The sequence below is a fragment of the Dreissena polymorpha genome, chromosome 9 (genome assembly GCF_020536995.1).
Source record: "Dreissena polymorpha isolate Duluth1 chromosome 9, UMN_Dpol_1.0, whole genome shotgun sequence".
NCBI lineage: Eukaryota > Metazoa > Mollusca > Bivalvia > Myida > Dreissenidae > Dreissena > Dreissena polymorpha.
Window position 1 is genome coordinate 34,166,690 of NC_068363.1, and position 15,000 is coordinate 34,181,689.

At 35.4% G+C, this 15,000-nt stretch overlaps 1 protein-coding gene across 1 annotated transcript; it reads left to right on the top strand.

Annotated features, from left to right (window-relative positions):
* The first annotated feature begins 1,460 nt into the window (after positions 1 to 1,460).
* On the top strand, positions 1,461 to 9,902 carry LOC127845546 (uncharacterized). Its single transcript, XM_052376560.1, has 7 exons — positions 1,461 to 1,575; positions 2,596 to 2,706; positions 5,781 to 5,986; positions 6,704 to 6,829; positions 7,125 to 7,313; positions 7,688 to 7,730; positions 8,720 to 9,902. Exons 1-7 carry the CDS (start codon positions 1,533 to 1,535, stop codon positions 8,911 to 8,913), a joined length of 912 nt encoding a protein of 303 aa, XP_052232520.1. The 5' UTR covers positions 1,461 to 1,532; the 3' UTR covers positions 8,914 to 9,902.
* The last annotated feature ends 5,098 nt before the right edge of the window (positions 9,903 to 15,000 follow it).

A 15,000-nucleotide genomic window follows, 5' to 3' on the forward strand; every position in this document is an offset into this window, starting at 1 on the left:
ATCGCAGAAATGTGTCTTAGAAAGTAATGAGGGCCACATGTACAAATACAAAAACAAACATCGATTAGCGATCTTACAGAAGTGTTATTTGCAATATGATCCATGATGGTTAATATCAGTATTCCTAGGTTCCCGTATTGGGACAAACTGTGTTATGGGCATTGGACCTGTATTGAAAAGCTTTTCTGAACTTGTAATTTCTTATGCTTTATAAACAACGCCATTGTACTTAGATATGCATAAACCGCCAGTCATGGTTTTAAATTACGTATTTTTTTATTATAAGCAGCTTCGGGTTAAACCTTTTTTACAATCAAATCAAGTTCGTCTGACGCCAGACCGCAAAGCAGTTCCACGGATGTGGTGTTCGCAAGACAAACGCATCCAGTTAATGAAAATGTACGTTTAGTCATAGTGCGGTTGTTGCGCGGGAACGTCAAGAGTGACGCACGCATGCTAATGTTCAACGCGACTCGCAAGACCTCTGTGCGTGAATCTTGAGATCTCCAAACATTCAGAATGTGTTTGCACATCTGACGCGCGTTTAAACAACAAGTATTCGCACGATCATCGTATTTTCTTTTGCAAACAAGCCACAGTATCCATGATTTCTTTTGTGGAATAACATGTGCTCAATGTAGCAAGCCTAATGCGTATTTGAAAAAAAAGTGAATGTGTATTTATTTATTTTGAATAAGACGATTTTGATATCATGTCAAATGAACTTATTTTTATAATTAAAAAGTGACAATCATTAACATTCGTAAAATGTATGACTGTTTAAAGTAGGTTCCTTAAAGTAATTATAAATGGCATACCAGTTTATACAAAACAAACGTCGGTTAAGTGTATGGTAAATTCATATACGTTATGTAAATTGGTTTTCGAAATATACTGATCGAGAACAAAATGCTAAATTCGCTTACGCTCATAAATGTACTGAAATGGGTTAGGCTTTTTAAACACAGGATAATAATTTCCCCCCATCATGCTTTATTTATTGATATCGTAATCGCAGGTTGAAGTATATTAAATTATATGTGTGCACACACCAGAATTGAAGACACACACATGGAAAACAAGAATTTAATTAGAAAATAATTGTTTTGTTTTAACTTTTTATATTTGTTTGAAGAAAGACAAATAAAGTATTATTTATGAAAGCTTAATAACCAAAATAAACGGTAACAGTATCCGCCTTGTGAGTCACATTCAAATGTCAATGTAATGATTAAACAAAATAAAACACGAACAACAACTGTATCTGGCCAATTCGTCATTCCCCTTCCTCTCTCTCCTTGCTCAATATTAAACTTCTTTACTCTTGACTCTTGTAATATATTTCCTTTCCCCCATACCCGCTATCCCCTGCATCTGTATTTATCTTTTATTTCGGATACAATAATGTAACCTATTTTGTACAATATGAAAGTGTTATCTAAGGCTTTATATCAATTATTTAACGCCTGAATGTGTTGATAAACGATACAAAATTGTTATCATATGTATGAAAGTGTAGTAAATATTACAACATGAACGGGTTTGCAATACTCTTCGCCATTATTTTAAGCAAAGGTAAGAAATTGTATTTAACTAACGCATGTCGCGGTAACGGTATATGTAGAATTCGATAAGTCTACTTAACCATAAATAATATGAATTTATTATTGCATACATCATAAATCAACTAATAGTATGTTGTCATCAAGTTTTTATACAACAAACTTAACATCTTCCACTTCGTTTACCACTAAAAATACTTATCAATAATGTTGATACTGATTTATGTTATCATGTAGCGGCTGCTTCTGCTGCTGATGATGATGCTGATGATGATGTTGATGATGATGATGATGATGACGATGATGATGATGATGATGATGATGATGATGATGATGATGATGATGATGATGATGATGATGATGATGATGATGATGATGATGATGATGATGATGATGATGATGATGATGATGATGATGATGATGATGATGATGATGATGGTGATGGTGATGGTGATGATGATGATGATGATGATGGGGCAAACAAGGGCCACGAAGAGCTTGTGTTCGCATACACCATTGTGTGCATACATACTAGGTTTAATCACGAAGGGGTTATGTTCGCATATATCCTAGGTTTTACCACGATGGGCTAGATTCGCATATATCCTAGGTTTTGCCACGAAGGGTTTATGTACGTATATATCCAAGGTTTTGGCACGAATAGCTTATGTTTGCACACATACTAGGTTTGGCCACGAAGGGGTTATGTTTGCATATATCATAGGTTTTGCCACGAATGGCTTATGTGTGCATATATCCAAGATTTTGCCTCGAAGGGTTTATGTTCGCATATATCCGAGGTTTTGGCATGAATGGCTTATGTTTTCATACATACTAGATTTGACCACGAAGGAATTATGTTTGCAGTTATCCTAGGTTTCTCCACGAAGGTCTGATATTCGCATATATTCTAGGTTTGGCTACGAAGTACGGATTGCATATTTATAGACAAGGCTTATGTTCGTATATATCCTATTTTCGGAAGGCATGTATATAGACAGGGTTTTTGTTAATATATTTCCTATTATCGTAGGTTCGCAAGGAATATTTATAGACGAGGGGTCGCCATACGCGGACGGACCATTAGAAGTGGCAAAGTTAGACATCACCGTAACAACAGATACAAGTCCTAAACATGTTCAAGGTACCTGTCTCGTTGTGAGAAAACCGGACTTAATACATGTGCGTAAAGTGTCATATCATATTAGCCCGTGCAGTTCCCACAAAATAATCAGGGACAATCCTTTCTGCTTTTATAGTATTTTTCTTATAAAGGTAGTCTCTTCTAACCAAAATTCAGTTTAGGCTTAAAGTGTCGTCACTGATTAGCCTGTACGAACTGCACAATTTACGCCCACGCATGAAGGCCAGTTCTCCCAGAACAAGGCTCATACATGTAAGAAAAATGTTGTTATAAACTTAACGTTGGTACTGACACAAACACACACACACACACACACACACATCTTTGTTTAAATATACTCGAACGTGGTTGAGTGTAACTTGATTTCATTAAAACTACATCCTAACGTTTCCCAAGGTAGTGTTCACAAACATGTTCTTATGATTTCGCTTGAGAGGTCAAGTTAGGTTGTGGTTTGCAAGTGTATATTTTCAACCAATTAAAGGGGCCGTCAACCAGATTGACGAAAAAAGAAATGTTCTAAAATACCGTTTTTTTTTACAATTATCAGTTTATATTAACTAAAATATCACGACTGGTATATTACATTACTTGAAAAACGTTTTCATATTTTCAGTTTATTCGGTAGTACAATTTTACTGAGTATGTCTACCAGGTAACTATCAGTTAACTATAAAAAACGCAAGTAGATTGATCATCATCGCCACGTGGTAAACCCAGGAATGCAAATTGCGCACGTGTAGTGAATTGTATATATTTTTTATTATAAAATGATCTATCTACTTGCGTGATATATAGTGTGCATATCGTTATGTCACCTATTTTCGCGATGTACTTTCGATTTCAGATCGCGAAAATTTATTACCGAATATACTGAAAATATTTAAACTTAACATTTTTTTTCAAGTAATGTCATATACCAGTCGTGATATTTTAATCAATATAAACTAATAATTGTAAAAAATGCAGTATTTTAGAACTTTTCTTTTTTTCGTCAATCTGGTTGACGGCCCCTTTAAGTATCGCGTTATGTGAAGCGGTTTTGCAACCTCCGCGCAGAGATTAGACTGGAACCAGCATAGCCTGATCAAATCCCTGCCGTTATAACAAATGACATGATTATAGCCGAGCCACATGGTACAATAATATTCCTTTTGTTATTTTATTTTTAATTTAGGTAATTATTTTTTATTTTGAACCTAAAGGTATACACTATTTGCAAAATATAAAGGAAAATAATACTACTTTTCAGAAAATAATACTTAAACAAAACATAAATTCCTTCTGGAAGGACTTTCTTGTCAAAGCAGAGATTGTATGTGAGAGCATGGAACAACAACTCTGCGTGGAGATTGGCTGTTTGGCTATCCTTACTGATCACCATGCTAAATGCTTATGAAGGCGACGATTTGTTATTGAAAGGTCATATGAATGTGGCCTCTTATGAGATGCAATCAGATCAAGTTGGCTTACTTGTAGAAGCGTGAGCCTAGACTAGTGTTAATGACATTGTTTAGATAACAGGCGGATGATAAAACTCTCAAATACAAATTTTAACACGTAGTCAGGATAATAAACATAATTATCTTCAGTTTTTCTCAATTGCACATAATTCGCTGCTGTACAGCAGAGACCTACTGAATGAATACAATATGTGCACTGTTGGGAACACCCCATTAATATATGCAGATTGGTTCAAAAGACACATAGACACAATTTTTGTAACGCAACATACAATAGGAAATGTGTCTGTATCGGCGCAAATTTGTATAAAGTGTATTGAAGTCAACAATATTTGATTGATGATGCTTTATACTGATGATTTATGAATTGCATGTAAACGGGGTAAATTTTAGTATACTCCAGAGTACACCAGGTACTTGTTAGTAGTACATTAACCGACAACGCCCAATTGAGCTGCTAGGAACGCTACCGTCCGCGAGCGAGGCTAATATATACAAACATGTATACTTAAGAACTTCTAGGACATGAACTAAATCATGCTTTTAGAAATGTTTTAAAAACTTGAATTCCAAAACTGGTTCATGTTTTATGCCAATAACTACGTTTTAACTAAGTGGTATCTTTGTTTCTCCCATTGTACACTCGGAGATATTTATTTTTCGGTGGGAGACCTGAACGCTCAGATTTTGACAGAAAAGTACACTGATGACAACAGGGTGCATGATCAACGGGGTCCACAGGATTTACACGCCGGCTGGACAGAATGACAACATACCGTTCAGAACTTTATTTGCAAATCTCTAACGTTTTTGAAATATGTTTGTAAAATTCTTTTAGAATACATTGAATACGTCTAAAATCGGTGCCACAATTTCACATTGCGTGCAGCATTATCGTGTATATGACTACTGTAAAAATCGAATTTTTGGACAAGAACACAGGCTTGTTAAATAAAGTAATTCTGATGTTTTTCAAATTGCCATTTGTCGCACAAAAACTGTCTTTTATGCACAAGTTGCAGTTCTTCAGAAGAACAATTGTTACAAAAAGTTATTTGAAAAAAGCACCGCTTACCGGTGTGTTTACATCCATAAACATCCATATGTGAACCCCATAAAGTCACATGATACTTCACCCTGGACTATAAACAGGTCAAAACTCGTATCTCAGCTGTTGCTTTAAATTTAGCCTCGTTCTGTGAAAACTGGGCATAATGCATGTGTTTATAGTGTCAAGCTCATCAGGGACGACATTTCCTGAATCATCTGGAGTTTCGCTAGGAGGAGACTTCTTTTAACGAAGAGACATTAACAGCGAACTGCAATGGCTAATGGTCGCCGTGGTGTAATGGATATGGTGTCCGCCTAGCGACCGTGAGGTCACGGGTTCGATCCCCGCTGTGGGAGCGTTCTTTCGATCTCCCATATAGACACCAAGTACTAGTTCTAGGCCCAGGAAACGGACTCGAGAGAGTTTTCAAATAAGTAGGAATTACTTTCTATGCAATCGAGCTAAAATAAATAGGTTTAAACTAATGGCTAATGTGGAACGACACTTTACGCACATTCATTAAACCCAGTTTTCACAGAACAATGCATCTTCCATTGCAGTGTTCTTCCCTCAGGGCGCGGGTGAGTTTGCGGTTGTTTATTATGTGGGCGGCCTTAACACCCTCGTACTGACGGAACTCTACTCGATATTCTTGTCCAAACTGGCCTCCCACGGACTGTTCGTGTTCGGTATTGACTACTATTTCCCTGCGAACACGGGCCAGTTTGAGCAAGACATAGACATTTACTTCAAAGAGTTTGATTTTGTAAGTTTATTTTAAATTTATCTAAATAGAACCAAACACATTATTTCTTCGTAAGGGTTTATCTTCAGCCAGTCATTCGAGAATTCGAATATGCAATTTTTTCTACCTCAAAACGCTATTTTGCAAGTTTAAGTATTGAGTTGTATATTGAATAAACTGTTGAATAAAAAAAAGTGAATCTCTCATTTCAAGAAAATGAATATGTTAACCGAAGAATTTAACACGTCGGCAATTGGTTATTCGGGCAGAATAGTGCCTAATACTCCAGTGAACTTAAATGTGTAAGATAAATGGCTAAAAGTTTGCCTCGACACAAACTTCTTCACAATATTGTTGTTATGTTTCAGTATGTAAATAGTCCTATAAATTAATTACAATTTTGGATATTGGAAGTATTATTAGTGTACACTATCAAAATATATTTGAATGACATTTGAATGCGTTAGTAAACATATTATAATGCTTTATATGCATTCGTGTTTAGCTTCAAGCTATGCTAATTTGTATATAACAATCAGCATTCGCATTCCACATTTCCAAATTTTACTATCAACATATTGAAATATACTTGTGTACACTAAAGGTGTCCATGTTATGAAAGACTTGAGAAAGCATACCCTTTTTAGCAGCGAGTAAGTTTTGTAAGTGCAATACAATTGTAATATGAATTCCCTGATACAATTGAACAATTTAATTAAGTGTCATTGATACCTTCAGTTAAGAAAGTACATGGCGAACAAAACTGTTGGCGTTCCGAGATGGGACCACACAGGATTGCTGTGTCACTCGTCCGGATGTGACGTCACACTTAGAATGATCGAATCGAGGAGATTTCCGTTTCAGGTAAGTTCCTTCTTAAACTAAACACAACTCTAGATCAATACTTCAACAAGTATAGATATCTAAGTCTTTTCAAGGCTTTTTGCATTGGGTGCTACAATCCATTTGTGAGGCTAGCAAAACTATATTGGCAGACACAACAAATCTGTTTGAATCTGTCTTTCAGAGGACGAACCGCTTCAAACCATAACGTTTAGTTGAAGTAAGGATTGAAAACGTACAATGTTTATACTCAGTGCATAATACAGATGTGATACAACATGTCATTTTATATAATACTCGTCATTTTTATTTTAAGTCCAGTGTCTTCCTTGAAGCGTTCAGCACACTTGCCCATGCCTCCTCGAGCTTGAACTTCACCATTCCTGCGCTTATGTACGCAACCCAACTAGCGTACGAAGGTGTGCCCACCTGTAATATCAAAGGGTACGGCTTTGAGAAGTTCTACAGCTTGTGGAAGTGCCCGAGGATAAAAATGGAGGTCGCGGTAAGCAAGCTGTTTATATGTTACACTAAAAGACATCATATTACAGCATATGACTGGTAAATGGTTTACATCCTAAATGTTTCAGATACAGCCGATTTCAAGTTTCATTTTTGACTTGTTGTTATTCAACGCAGTCATACTTTTGTACTTATAAAGGTTTAGATATGTTCGTCTTCATTATGATGAATAAAATACAAGGATATAAAACATCATTTTAAAGATGAATAATCAAACCAACATCTAATTAAAGAGTTTGAAACATAGCTAGTTTTCTAATTAAAGAATTTAGTTCTATATTCATTTGTACCAGAAAAGTTATGTGAATTTAAAGCAAACGAAGTCAAGAACTTAAACATATTGCTTGTTCTCTTCAGGACTTCGGCCACTGTGATATTCTTGACCCAATAGGCTGGGAAGGTACGATAATTGACCGTAACGATATTCATAAACGTCTAAACGCATTGTTTATGGGCATCCATATTGTATAAATTATTTAATAAATATAATAGAATAGAAATAATTATTTCGAACATTTAGGTGCAGCATAAATATGCATTAATATCAATGTTTTGTTGATTGCGGACAACCACTGCAGATGTGAGCTTAAATGGACATAACAGCGGTTAACACGGTATTAAATTTTCAATAAATAATTGTATGAAGTATTAAATGTTGCTCTACATGCATTTCTCGTTTTCATAAACGCTCTACGATATAGTTATTTGTACAACTATCAATTTTTTTCCACGGGGAAACTTACCCGGCGACGGAAAATCATCAGAAGAAGTAAAGTCGTTAAGAATGAAATGTACATTAAGTACCTCTGTACGCATGCGCACTATCTTTAACATAAATACGATATAGTAAAGAATTGATTAAGACCGCCGTTGGATAGTACAAGCGCTTCTCACATTCGCGACCCGAGTTCAATCCTCGTTCCCGGAGGCATGATAGTTTGGTTGGTGGTCACAATACCGGGCAAATGGAGTTTCTCCCAATTTTGGCTTCCCTCCCACAAAACAGGGCCGCACCAAAATTTGAAATCTTTCAGTAAAAACTAAATCTAAATAGCTGGAAATTGGATCGGTAATTCAAATATGAGTCCCAACATTCTTGAGTCTAGTTATCAAAAAAGAAAGGAGTGCTGCTACTCATTACAGGTCTTAACACGCAGCCTCATGCGCGGATGGAGCTCGCAAACCTGGCAATACATATACACACATATATTTCATGAATTTTTCCGTATTTTGTAGACGTGAGTTCAAATCTCAATGGAGGCGTGTATGGAAAATGTATTTCTTTGTTTTTAACGATTTCATCAATATAACATTGTTTCGAGATATATACGCTTCTTTAATACAATGCTTTCATTTCATAGTTTCATAGCTTTCAATATTCAACTTCAGCGTGCCATATTTCGCATTTCTGCAAGACAAGCAACTCGTCTCGCCTGAACGAATACCGACAGGCCATTCAGGGGATCTGTGCGAGCTTCTACGTCACCATGCTTCAGGGTCGCCCAGACGCTGTAAATTACATCATCGACGAAAAGAAGGTTCCTGTGAAATTGCTGGTCCATGATAGTGACTGGAACTGTTGATGAATGTCGTGGAAAAAAGTTTATGCTACGATGTTTATTAATTTGCATATCATGATCGTTGTTTTCAGTTATTCACAAAACTATATCTCTGATTTACGCGATTTACGTGTTTATGGATGGTAAATTTTCATGGACACTTCATTTACCGATCATCTCAATGACTATTGCACTTCTTTTCCCGATTACCCGACACATTTACCACATATAACATAATTCGCTGTGGAATACTGTTATAGTAAGCAGACAATACAACAGCAATACTGATTCTCTTTGAAGAAATAGTTCTCTATAGTTTAAAGTCAAGCACTTGTGACCCTTGATACAATGCTCCACAATTTCGGAATAGTTCTCTGTTCTGTATGTAATTGCTGTACAATAGAAGCACCTATACGACGGCAGAATATTCTTATTTAAGGGTTCAGATCCTGTGAAAAGACAAAACAATAATACATCTGAAAAAAAGAAGGAATCTGTTTCCTTAATACCTTTCATGCACGCATTCTTTTTCTCAGAATCAGTTGTTTTTTTATTTAATTAAATTTCTTACCCGAATTGCTTTTTATTCAACAAGTGAGAGTAGGCGAAACGCACTTCGAGCAACCGTTGCGTCAAGGGAAGTGATCCCTATGAGCAAAGATCTAATAAAGAGAGTTTTCTGCTTACTATTTTTAAGTTTGTGGCTACGCATAAGAATCGTCTTGATAATGCGATTGTAGTGAACAACGACATAGGATTTTTGCAACTTAAAGACCCCCTTCTCTCCCGTTATCTAGAGCCCTGCTATAATTAAACGTAAACATTATCGTGTTGATCCACATGATCCGTTGCATTTTATCTCAAGTAACCACTAAAATCTGAAAGGAATTGTAGTTTGTAAGATGTATTATTCTAAATAATGAAAATGGCGTATATTATGTTATTATGAACTTGTTTGATGACAAAAATAAAACGTATGGCATTTTTATAATAATGAATAAAAAAAAACTTGATTCGTCAAACAATCCAGTTTATTGAAACGCATATTGCTTTGTATGGTTATTATCCCCACGCTTTTAAAAGCGTGGGGATATTGTATTGATCTCCGCTGTCTGTCCGTCTGTCCTGCACACTATCTCCTCCTACACTATTAGCACTAGAACCTTGAAACTTACACGCATGGTAGCTATCAGCATATGTGCGGTGGTGCACTATTTGGAATTTTGATCTGACCCCTGGGTCAAAAGTTATGGGGTAAAATGGGGTAAAATGAGGTCAAATGAGTACATTCTCTCTCATTTTACTAACAACACATGACGCACATGATAATTACTTTTGACTCAGGGGTCAGATCAAAATTTCAAATAGTGCACCATCGCACATATGCTCATATCTACCACGTGTGTAAGTTTCAAGGTTTTAGTGCAAATAGTGTAGGAGGAGATAGTGGCCCATGGGGGTTGGGGCTCAAAATTTTGTTTTAACATAACTTCTTCATTTATTCACAAATTGACTTTAAATTAATACTGAACATCTTATGACAAAACGGTCTCTCTCGACCATCAGTGTCTACATTACCCACCCCAAGGCCATTGATAAAAGTAAAGGCAGCTTGGTTCCCGTCCTCTTTCAAATTTATCGAGAGGTCCACGGGTACTACTTCCCCGTTCCCCCACATTTTTTTCGTAACCAAAATTTTTCGTACACAATTTTTTTCGAACCCAATTTTTTTTCGTACCCACAATTTTGCGTACCCAATTGTTTTTCGTACCCAAATTGTTTTCGTACCCTAATTTGATTTCGTACCCAAATTTTATTTCGTTATGCGGCGTGGGGATACGCGTCGGCCTCTGCCGCGCCACTTCTATTTTATAAATGTAAAGTATTGAGTTCACTAAAGGATCATGCTAGTGTAGGAAGGGTGGGGCATACATGGTTTACAAACATCTCTTGTTATTTTATATCAAATAAATCTAAAACAACGATTCTGTCGCTTTGGTCTTCACCAGATTGGTTACAATCCACAGGAAATTATTATGACAATGTTATAATCAGTTATTTTATAGTTATCAAATAAGAATATGTTACACATGATTAAATATTATTGCACATTTTAATGTGAAAAATTAAAATAAAATATAAATCAATAATTTTTTACTCATTCAAGCTTCTGTCCAACGAAAATATAAAAATTAATACCAAATAAAGAAAATTAAGGGAAATTATTAAAAAAAAACTGTTTCGCTTTGTTATTTTGCATCTGTTACTTGGAGCTAGGTGCAAATGCACGCTAGGTATGGCGATACTTCGATAACATATAAAAATAAATTCACGCGCGAAAGATAAGTTACTTTTTTAAATGTATATCCTAAATATTAGTTTTTGAGACACGCTGGATGGTGGAGTTGATCAATTGTACACCCTTTTGTATTGTGAAGAAATAATTCAATGAAAAATATTATATATTTTTTTAATAATATAAACTTCAATTGGAAAACAGCATAAACTGAATAATCAGTGCTCATTTCAACAAAATAAAAATACTTAGAAATATTGCAATAAAGTGTTTGCTATTCCAGCATGTAGAGTAATCACTGTTGTTCATAATACTGAAATTTTGAAAGTATTATATTCCAAGATATATAACCTGTTTTAATAGGTGATAGTCATGACGTTGTAGACACTTTGATTCCCGATAAAGGAAACTTAGGATAACAGAGACTTTCAACAAATAGGGCAGTCTGATTTCCGAGTTTTATTTTCTACCTGAAATGCATTTAAATATATGATGGCTACTCTTATCAAACATTTTGAAGTAAGAAATCAATATTCATTGTGAAGCGCGACATATTGGAAATATATGCATAACTTGATTACAAACATGTGAAATACACGTCGTCATTCATTTTCAGAAATCACATTACTTTCAATTTGTGCTTTTAATGTTATAATTTAATTTGTATATAAGATTTAAATGCCTACATCTAAAGAAATATATTTAAAGTGACGACACAAAGAAAAGTATCCGTTAACCCGTCAGTCGATCTTAAAGATAGGGAAGGTACCTGCTGTTAGGTGTTCGGAAATCTTTTAATCGTGGTGATCTTCCCTTATGGTGAATATTTAAGCACTTAACTGAAGATGGGTAAAGATCAATAGGAAAACGGATGTATACATGATACTTTGTCGTCGACTTCAATGTTTAGTGATTTATTTTATTCGCGGACCCGATTATGAGTATAATGCTTTAATAGAAAGAGTAATTTATATGACTTCTCAATGATTCGGAATCTTAAAATAAAATGTGTAAACGAAGCGAGTGGGCATAATGAAGTACACAATGCCAAGTGGTTATTGGATCTAGTTTGTGCCAGTTTACAGCTAGTGAAATGTGATTGTTTTTCACCTGAAGGTATATACATGTATTGAAAACGAGCTGGAATTGGAATCCTGACACTTGATACATTTGTAAAGTATTTATTCATTGTTCTACGGGTTATTTCCCTGTTATTGTTGAAAAGAAGTTCGCGGTGGTGTAGTGGATGAAGTGTCCGCCTAGCGATCGGGAGTTCGTGGGTTCCATTCCTTCTCGGGGAGCGTTCTCATTATCTCTTCCATAGACATCAAGTACTGGTTCTTCCCAGGAAACGGACTCGACAGTGTCCATATCTGCTTATAATACTCGGAAGAGCGGTTGGCAGTAAACAGATATAGATAGATAGATAGATAGATAGATAGAAAAAATGTTGTAAACATAAATCAATTCATTATTATTTCAAATTAATTGCATTCTATGAACGGTTTAACTGGCCTTCGTTTATTTTCGCTTATCAGTCAACATTATTTGGAATTGAAAGAACGGAAAACGAGGACATATGAACGAAATCATTTGCTAACGTTTAAAATAAATATCAGTCTGCCAATATAAAAACGTTAACCTAGTCTCAGTCGGTAATTTATAATGATAACAATAACCGATAAAACTAAACAGCGCAACATAAGAAACCTCGCAATTTTGACTCTGGTGGTGCAGTTGATAAGCGTATGTTTCGTTAAGGTCCTATCGAGTGTCATGGGTTCGACTCAGTTTAGGTCCAATCGAATGTCATTGGTTCGACTCAGCTTTTTTTTTAACAATGCTTGTTTTGATCTAGTTGACTGTTTTATCAATTATTTTAGTTTAGTTCTAAGCTCTGTTTTTAGTTGTTCACTTGCAAACAACTAAGGTTAATACCACGCGTTTGAAGCCAGTTTTCTTAGCTACGATAAACTTCCGCATCTGCCGCATCCACGCCGAGAAAGGGTTGTATAATGTATCTCACACTTGTCTCTGCTTCAAGTCGTGTGAGGGAGCATGCATGTTTTGAAACCATCTCTTCTTAAATAAATTTTTTGCTTTACTTATGAAATATGGTACCGTATACGTCGTTTTATAATATTATTTATATTTTAAAGGTAAACATTGAATACGGAAAATTTTGGTGAAAAGATGGGATTACAAGCATTAGTATTTTATGCACGTTTTATCTTTACAAATGGATGTGTGTTAATCATATTATAATGATTATAACTCGGATTTAAAAGGTATAAACAGGAGATGGTATGAATACTAGAAAGCAATATTTCGATAGAGGATTCTTAAATAACGAGTAAAAAAGTCATACCAAAGATGTGCTAGTAATCGTCACCATGATTCATTGACTAGCAACGTGATTATCTTTAATGGCTCTCAAAATTATTTTCGATTAATCAGAATGAATTAAATCGTGTTTGTTTTTTTCAACTTAATTTTTTTCGGGGGGGGGATTTTGAAGAACATTGTTAATAAGTTCTGGTGAACTTAATCTACAAAAAGTGCACATGTACTGTAATGGGTCTGCGCTGTTTGCTTAAAGGAGTTTCTGTGAAAATTATTCTAAATATAGAAATAAGTATACTAGACATCCCTAATTTTGGAAATAAATTGTTCCAATTTAGAAGAATGGGAGAGTCCACTAGGCTTGAATTGGTTAAATATTAACGTTATAGATAACCTCTGATTAGGTCTAGACACGTCAAGACTCCGTTTAATTACCTCATCTAATGGACATTGTGGTGATGATAAGAATAATGATTTATTATGCTGATGATTTTACCGGAGTCTCACTACGTGTATTTGTTTTGTAGTTGGCGCTTTCATTCACCGAACCGGCGGATCCCATCGTCTTTAAGAATGTATGAGCTAGCCGGCCCGGTTAAATATACGGATCGCTAGTACATGTACATTGTCATTGAATGGAGTGAAGTTAAGAAATTGTTTCACAACAATTTTTCCTACATTAAATGGGTATGCACTGGAAATACACTAACAGTGACATCTTTTAGAAACGTCATCTCACATACTATGCGGTATTTCCCCCCGACCATTGTTAACATAAAATGGGCATTCACTGCAAACATACTGGCACATTAAAGAGTCATCACCTCATATACTATAAATTTGATTTTTACGACATTTTGCATGATGGTTTGATGGCCCTGATGTTATATAAATCATTATGGTATAATTGGAACCATGATTGCCATTGCATCAGTGGGCAGTAAACTAAAATAGCAATGCTTTTTTTTTATACATCATCATAACTAACAGGAATAATGACTTGTAGGTGGCCGGTAAACACAGCGGGCCCTCGCAATGTGTGGGTGGTTTCCCGTCATACACCGCAAACGTATACAACACGCGCTCACACTCACACCCAAACATACCTACCGCTTGGACTAGTCCGACTGCAGTTTTGAAGAGTTTGTATCTAACTCTATAGATACAGTTATGGGCATATGGAATGGAACATTTAAATTAAAGGGGGGTAATATTGGTACCTAACATTTTGATTAACTCATAATATGTACATGTTACATTGTAAATGAAGACATAAGTGAATATATCTAACAGTGTAGACATGCTGTATGCCGTGGCGTATTTATAGCCTATGTGGATGAACTGTTGGACTGAACGTGTTATAAATTACAGATGAAGTGATGAACCGTTTTCATTTTATGATGTAGATAAAGTGTTTACAATATGTTTTTTGCATTTTAGATGAAGTATTGGACTATTTGTATTTACCGTTG